The 8,070-nt window shown below is 64.7% G+C and overlaps 1 protein-coding gene across 1 annotated transcript; it reads right to left on the minus strand.

Annotated features, from left to right (window-relative positions):
• Positions 1–1,393: 1,393 nt before the first annotated feature.
• JUNB (JunB proto-oncogene, AP-1 transcription factor subunit) lies at positions 1,394–3,236 on the minus strand. The gene has a single exon (XM_058525602.1). It carries the CDS (start codon positions 2,936–2,938, stop codon positions 1,895–1,897), a length of 1,044 nt encoding a protein of 347 aa, XP_058381585.1. The 5' UTR covers positions 2,939–3,236; the 3' UTR covers positions 1,394–1,894.
• Between the last annotated feature and the right edge of the window lie 4,834 nt (positions 3,237–8,070).

The raw sequence follows: 8,070 nt of genomic DNA on the forward strand, positions 1-8,070 counted from the left end.
CTAATACCCTCCGAGGTCACTCATCTCAGCCTTGGAATTTTATCCATATTCCACCCCAAGGCCCGGCGTGGTCTTCCCTGACATCTCCCCGCTCCTGGCTCACTCCCTTCTAGGCACACTGGCTTCTTGCTGTTAACAGGCTGATCTTGCTCTAGTCACAGGAACTTTGCATGTGCTGTTCCCTCTGTGCGGAAGGCCGTTACCCAGGATTTTCTCAGGGCCCGGCTTCAAAACTGTGAAAAACCGCCTCATTAAAGGTCCGCAGCCCTAATCCATTCTCCAAAGCAGCTCACCACCCCCACCCCATCACTACCACCACCTTGACCTGTTTTTTCCTTTCCTGGCACTTACCGCCATCTCCGAATCACGTCTGCTTGTTTATTGTCTGTCTGCCGTGGTCCAGGCTGGGTCTCCAGGGCCCGGTTCACTATGTATTTTATAAACGAATTAATCAAGTGTCTGTTCTGCCCACCCCGCCCCTGTGGCCTGGTTTCTCCGCCTGCGTTTTTCTCCGCTGCTCCGGGGGCTTCCAGCTCCGAAGCCAGCCAGACCCCCTCGGGGCGCGCCAGCCACCCTCCCACCCGGCCCAGCTGCGGGGGAGGGAGCCCCGCGCGAGGGCGGCGGCGGCGCCCAGCGGCCCGAGCAGCCGCCCCGGCAGGACCAGACCTGGCAGTCGCCCCGCTCCCGGCCTGGCACCCGGGAGGGGAAACTGGCAGGCGGGCGCCGCCCTTCCTGGCGGGGGTGGGGCACCGCGGCGGCAACGGCGCGCAGGCAGCAGCAACCCCCCGCCCGGGTCCGGGCAGACGGGGCGGGCGTGGGCGCGGCGGGGCCCGGGCGCCAGACCGATGCGGGAGGCTCCGGGGTGGCTCCCGGGGCGCAGGAGCGCGGCCCGCCCACCGCGCACGCTCTGGACCCAGGCCTGGGGCTTTCCGGGTCCCGGCAGCCGCCTGCCTGGGAAAATCCCGGCCCCCTTCCCGGCTCCGCGGCCCTGCCGGGCAGAGCGGGGGAGGGGATTCCCGGAATCTGCCCGGAGACCGCCGGCGCGTCACTGGGCAGAATCGGCCCAAATATGGGCAGCGCTTCCGCTGCGTCAGCGGGGAAAGCCCCGGCGCGCGGCTGGGCGGGGCCGCACCTGCGCACTGCGCGCCTCGCCCGGGGCACTCTGCCCCCTGGTGCTGGGCGGCTGGACCGCGTCCCCGCCCTGGACCTTCCAACCCCAGAGATCAGCGGACGCGAGTAGGGTTGGACGCTCGAGCTGGAGCTGCAAGATGCCTGGGCAGAGCTGGCGAGGGGAACCCGGATACAGGAGCGAGCCACAAACAGCAGTGGGGTGGGGGCAGCCCAGTACTCTCCTCCCTCCGCCCGCCCGGCTTGGAAAAAAAGACAACAGAAATTAATAAAGAACCATTTTTTTTTTTTACTTAAATAGATTCAATAAAAAGTGGGAACGACAAACTCACGCACACACACACAAACACATATTAAAATAAACTCTGTAGAGTCCAAGGGTGTGTTTCTTCTCCACAGTACGATGCAGAGGGGGGAGGGCAGGGGGCGGGGGTCCCCTCCCCAGTGTTCCCGCGGGCTTGAGTACCGGGCGGCGGGGCCAGCTCCGCCGCGATCGCCCCCTCCTCCCCTCCCTGTTAAATACACAAATATATTATATTCAATATGACTTAGTCTGTTTCCAGCAGAAAAAAACATACAAAAAAATGTGGAAGAGGGGCTTGTAAACGTCGAGGTGGAAGGACTGAGCGCAGAGCGTGCGGGCAGGAGTCCAGTGTGGTGTGCGGCGTCCCCAGGCTCCGGGTCCGGTGCCCACCGCCTGCCCCCTCGCCCCGTGGGAGGCGTGCGCCCAGCCGTCCAGGCTGGGGGAATGTCTGTACGGGGGCGCTCAGAAGGCGTGTCCCTTGACCCCAAGAAGCAGCTGGCAGCCGTTGCTGACATGGGTCATGACCTTCTGTTTGAGCTGGGCCACCTGCTCCCGGAGGAGGCCGGCAGTGCTCGACAGACCCGCGTTCTCGGCCTTGAGTGTCTTCACCTTGTCCTCCAGGCGCGCGATGCGCTCCAGCTTCCGCTTCCGGCACTTGGTGGCCGCCAGCCGGTTCCGCAGCCGCTTGCGCTCCACTTTGATGCGCTCCTGGTCTTCCATGTTGATGGGGGACACCGGCGGCGTGGCGTCGCGGCTGCGCGCCTCAGGCACGGTCTGCGGTTCCTCCTTGAAGGTGGAGGCGCCGCGGCCCAGGCCCAGCTGCGCCGGGTGGCCGCCGGCGAAGGGCGGCGCGTGTGGGAGGTAGCTGATGGTGGCCGTCGGGTACGAGCTCCCGGTCCCGACGGCGGCCCCGGCGCCTCCGGAGGGCGCTGAGGCTGGCGAATAGCTGCTGAGGTTGGTGTAGACGGGAGGCGGCTCTGGGCCGGCGTAGACACCCCCGGGCCCGGCCGGGGGCCCCCCGCTGGTGCCCAGGGACACGTTGGGGGGCGTCACGTGGTTCATCTTGTGCAGGTCGTCCAGGGCTTTGACAAAGCCGTCGGCGAAACCTTCCTGCTCCTCGGTGACGCCGCCTCCCGCGCCCCCCGCACCTCCACCGCTGCCACCCCCGCGGGGGTAAAAGTACTGTCCCGGGGGCGTGGGCGTCGTCGTGATCACGCCGTTGCTGTTGGGGACGATCAGGCGCTCCAGCTCCGATGAGGCGAGCTTGAGTGACGCGCCTGTGTCCGAGCCCTGGCTGGGAAAGTAGCTGCTGCCACCGCTGCCCTCTGGGCCGGGGCCCCGCGCCCCGGGAGCTTTGAGACCTCGGTAGGGGTCGGCCAGGTTGAGCGCCAGGCTGGGTTTCAGGAGTTTGTAGTCGTGTAGAGAGAGGCCGCCCGGGGCCCGGCCGTATCCCGCCGCTGCGTATGAGTCGTCGTGGTAGAAGGGCTGTTCCATTTTAGTGCACATCCGGGCGGCCCGGGCGGTCTGGCGGGGTCCCTGCGGGGCCGCCCCGGGCCTCGCTGCAGCGAGCGGCTCGCTGTCCGCGGCGGTGGCTGGACTGGGCGTCTGGACGCGCGTTCCTAGGGGCTGGAACAGGCCGGGAGACGCCAGCCGGCGGCTGTGCGCGGAAGCTCTGTGCGGCTTCTCGAGCTCCTCTGCCCCTCTCTGGCGCGCCCGCTTTCTTGGTGTCGCTTCCCCCTGCTCCCCGCTCCCCGCTGGCTCCGACGCTGGCCTGGCCGCGCTCAAGGTCCCAGCCGCTCAGTCGGAGTCACACGCCTTTATACCGCGATAGTCAGCTGCGGAAGTGCGCCCCGATTGGCCGTTGCTGGAGCCGGGCCCCCGCGCCCCCCCCCTTGAGCGTGGGGAAGGGGAGGAGGCGGCTCGCGTCACTGTCAGGAAGCGCGTGTCCTTGTAAACAGCGGCCACGGGCTGGGTGGCTCGGCGCGGCTGCAGGGGGAGGGGCTCAGGGGACCCCAGGGTGCGCGAGGAAGGGGCTGCTAGGGCAGTCGGGGAGGGGCTCCAGGAAGGGCATGATCCCCCTGAAGTACGCGATAAGGGATACGAGGAACTGATACAGAGCAAGTGTGTGCGCGCGGGGGGGGGGGGGGTCCCAATCCCAGGATGTCCATGGAGAGGCCTGAGGGACCCAGAGTATCCGAAAGGGGTTGGAGGACTGAGAATACACCGGAGACCCCACAAAGAAGAGACGGGAGGGTTAAGTAGAGTAGATGGGGGAGGGGTAAAAATACGCCTGACTCAGGAATGACGGGGGTCCTGGGTACAGAGAGGTTGGGGGACTGGAATTTTCACGAGAGGGGCTGAACCCAGGAAAAATGAGGAGGGGGAGAGATCAAAAGGGTAGACGGGGAGGAGCCGGAGGACCCATCATGCAAAAAACGAGTAGGGGTCCTGGAGTCCATGGGAGAGACTGAGGGGCCCCCACAAGTGGGAAGGGGAAGGAATTGGGGGTATCTAGATATGCAGAAAGTGAGGGTTCTGGGGTACAGTGAGTAAGGGAAAATATGTGGGGTAGAAGATGGAGACTGTCAGAGATTGGGGGTCACTGGGGTTATCTACAAAGCCCTGATGAAAGAGAATTAGAGGGATCGGGGCACACCTTCAGAACTGAGATGACAATGACAGAGGGTCCCCGGCTGAGACATGAGAGGAGGGGTCTTTGAGGATCCTGGGGACCTGTACTGCTGGATCTTCCATGATTGGCGCCCCCTCTCGTGGGTGACCTCTAGGCGCCTGTATACTCTGTCCCCATCCCAAAGACCTCCCCCAGTGACCCTGGGCTTGACCGACACCGTGCCGGCTCCTGGTGCCTGGACCCAGCCTGACCGCCGGGGCGCGGTCGCCCAACCCCACTCCTTCCTTAGAAACAGGCTGGGGAAAGAGCGCCGCAGCAGGAAGTGTGGCAACAGCCCCCGGGGAAGGAGCCCGGCCCTGCCTCCGTCACTCGGATCCTACGGGACCGTGCGCCCCGCCCTGGGTCCGGCTGGGTTGTGCGCCTCGGAAGAGGAACCTGGGCGTGCGACCCCTCCGGAGGCCAGCGTGCGCGGAACCCGCCCAGCTGCAGAGGCCCCCAGTCACATCCCCCCCCTCCAGCAATGGTTCAGCCCGCGGGGGCTCGCAAGCGATCGCGGAGGCAGGCAGGCCCGGGACGATTCCATTGACCCGACAGAGGGGGACGCACCGGGGAGCAGGGCCTGGTAGCCATGGCAACAGGCCGGAGTCCGCGGGCAGGGCTGGGGGCGGGGCGGCCCCCGGAGTCTCTCCCGACGCCCATATAAGGGCACAGGAAGGGGTGGGGCCAGCGCTGTCCCGGGGCCCCGAGCCAGGAGCCGGGAGTCCGGGTATCTGCCAGGTTCCCGGGCGCGCCCGGGCCCCCGGACGGCTAGTCCCGACCAGCCCTGGCCGCCGCCCCCAGGGCCCCCACGGCCGCCTGGCCCGGCCCCACCCAGCCGCTCTGGGGCCGCGTCCTGCCAGCCTTGGCCCGGCCCGGCCCGACCCAGCCCGGCAGGTCCCCGCCTGCCCGCGGGCCTGGGTCGGACTTCGCCCCTGGCCCGACGGGGCGCGGAGGGGGCGGGCCAATGCCTGGAGGCTCCCCCGGCGCCTGGGCGGGCTGGCACGGCTGCCTCCTCCCTCGGGCGGGGTGCCCTTCCTTTCTGCCGTGAGGTCTGTGGCCCCTCCCCACAAACACCCCTGGGAGCTGGTGTGCCCCCTCTCACTCATGTGGGTGAGGGGCCCTACTCCTGTTTTAGTCTGAGGGTCTTGTCAACCATCCAGAATACCTAGGGGGTTCCCCTCTCCTCCAAACAGAGGGGACCTGAGAATCCGTGGCGAGATCTGAGGGAACCCCTCCAGAGCTCCTTCCCTGGGACTGAGTGGAGGTTTAGATGACGAGGTTTCTAGTTAGACTTAAGGTGAGACTTCCAAGCAGTTAGGATGTGAGCCTCTAGAACAAGAGGTGAGAAGCTCCATCTCTCTCTCTCTCTTTCTCTCTTTTTCTCTCAGAGAGAGGCCTCTATTTTCTGGGAAGATGGAAGTTTCTTTAGGGTAGAGAGGGGCTGAGGGACAGGGGCTAGCCAGTCTTTGCAGGGCAAGCACAGAGCTCAGCAAGTGTGGGGGAGAGAAGGAAAACGAAAGAGGCGAAAAAGAAACTGAGCTATGTGGGGGCAGGGGGAAGTCCAGCAGAGCAGTGGTGTTGGGGAGGAAGATCCCAGGAGAAGCTGGGGGCCTCCCGTCTCTGGAGGGTCCTTGTGACCCCTGGGTGCCCCCTCGGCCTCCTCCCCTTGCTTGAACAGCTCCCCTCCCCCGCCCCAGGCTCAAGGGAGATTCCAGTGGCCGCTGAGTCTGGCGGGCACGCTGCCAGGCCTGTGTCTCCCGCCCATGCTAATAGCTGCAGCTGACATCTGGCTGGGCCCTGCGGGGGCGCAGCGGGCAGCGTTGGGGGGCTGGGCAGGTCTGGCGGGAGGGCAGCACCTTGGGAAGCCAGCCTGCAGGTCCCACGGGCCAGGAGGCCACAGCAAGTCAGCCCTGGCCAGTGCTGAGGCTGGCCATGCCAGGGGGGTCCTGGAGAGAGGCGAGGCTGGCCAGGAGAGGATGGAGATGGAGGGCAAGGACTGAGCGAGGACAAGCAGTTGTGTGGGGGCGGGGGTCAGCACAGGCAGAGACGCCCAGAGAGACAAACCGGGGTAGGGTTAGCGTCATGCAGACAGACAGCAAAACTCAGAGACACTTAAGATAGGTCGACAGACTGAGAAATAATAGTTATTATTTTAATAGCTAACACTTATATGGCTCTTACCATGGGCCTGGCATTCTTCTAAGTGATTTGAGTAACTCATTGCCTGCTTCTAACAACCCAGCGAAATGCATGCTGTTTCTATCCCCATTTAACAGACGTGAAAACTGAGGTACAGGAAGGTAAGGAATTGCCTGATGTCCCAGAGCTGTAAGTGCTGGAGTTGGAACATAACCCCAGCGGTCTGGCTGCAGAGCATTAGCCACTGTCCTGTGGATAATCACAACCAGAGAGGCGTTTATGCGGCACCAGCTGTATGCCAAGCTCTGCAGGCTCTTTCACGAAGGGTCTTCTCTCATGGGAAGAGAGATGGGGTTGGGCACAGGGCAGAGGGGTGCTGGTGTGTGTGGGCGCCGGCCGGCGTGTTGCAGTGGGGTCGGGTAGCTGCATGCGCTCTGCATGGGTGTCTGAGCAAGGAGTGGGGATTGGGCCAGTGCGAGAGGGCGGGGGCCCAGCCAAGCTGGTACAGCCGGTTCCAGGCCCTGCCAGTCTCACCTTTGTGGCCTGGGCACCACCCCCTCACGCCGCCCCAGTGGCGCCAAGGCCAAAGTGAGGAGAGTGTGAGGATAGCCCCCTCCCCCACCTGGCTGGGGTGCCCAGACTGGCAGCTGGGTACTGCCCAGGCCCTGGGCTTCAGACCAGCATCTGGCTGGGAAGTCTGTGCCCAGGCTTCCCCCTCCCAGGGGCCTAGCGCTGGGGGGGAGCGGGATAAGGAGGAAGTTCACCCACCCCCACCCACGGGTCTCTCTGGGGCTTTTGGCCCTGGCATGAGGGACTTCTCCTTCTTATAAATAGCCTAGTGACCCCCTCCCCCGTGGCCCTACTGACCGGTGGGGCCCTCACCAGGAAACTGGGCCGGGGGCTGCCGGTGAGTCAGCCAGTGGGCAGGCCAGGGCGAGAACCCACAAGTCATAGCACCCAGCCTCCGGAGTCCCTGCCCCTGGGTGTGGACACGCAGCTGGGCAGGAAGAGGCCGAAAATCATGGAGGTCCTCCCCCAGGAACCCCTGGCCTGCCAGCCACCTCCCTGCCCCACCTCTGTGCTTTGGGGGTCCCTCACCCCCTCTGCTGGAGAGGAAGCTGCTGGGTTTTCTTGGAAGCAGGAAGAGAGTCTGTGTCCTCAGGCTGACTCAGCTGGGCAGGAGGGGAGTTTCCCACAAAGCTGCTTCAGCCCCCCCACGGCTGGAGAGGTCTCGGGGGGCCTGAGCATGGCTGAGATCCTGGGTGCCCCCTTTACAGGGGATGTGCTGAGCAAACAGGCCCACACGCCACCCCACCAGGGACTGAGGCTGCCGAGCTGGGCCTCCTAGGGGAAGTGACAAACAGCAGGCAGGGAGGGAAGTGGGGGGCGATGTGTGGAGAGAGGAAGCACCAGGATCTGGGGGGGGGGCGGGTAGAGACAGGCTGGGAAGCCCAGAGCCCCACAGACCTCAGCATGGTCCCGGAGCGCCCGTGTGTCTGGGTGGCTATGGGTTAGCGTGTGGCTGGCCTGTCAGGGCGTGTGCGAGTCTGTGTGAGGCCTGTCTCCTCGGTGCGTGTGTCTGTGTGTCAGCCCAACCCTGCAGGGGTGTGTAGGGCCTATCTGCTTTGGGGGGTCGTTTGGAGGGAAGGTGGGTGAGTGTGTGTATGGTCTATGGACTAGGTTGCATGTGGCTGGCCTGTGTGCATATGTTGCTTTGGAGTTCACATGGCCAACCTATACGTGTCTGGGGGGGGTGTGTGTGTGTGTGTGTGTCTGTGTCTGTGTGAGGTCCATGGCTGGCCTGTATGAGGTCTGTGTGTGTGTCTAT

The sequence above is a fragment of the Diceros bicornis genome, chromosome 30, assembly GCF_020826845.1.
Source record: "Diceros bicornis minor isolate mBicDic1 chromosome 30, mDicBic1.mat.cur, whole genome shotgun sequence".
Taxonomy (NCBI): Eukaryota; Metazoa; Chordata; class Mammalia; order Perissodactyla; family Rhinocerotidae; genus Diceros; species Diceros bicornis.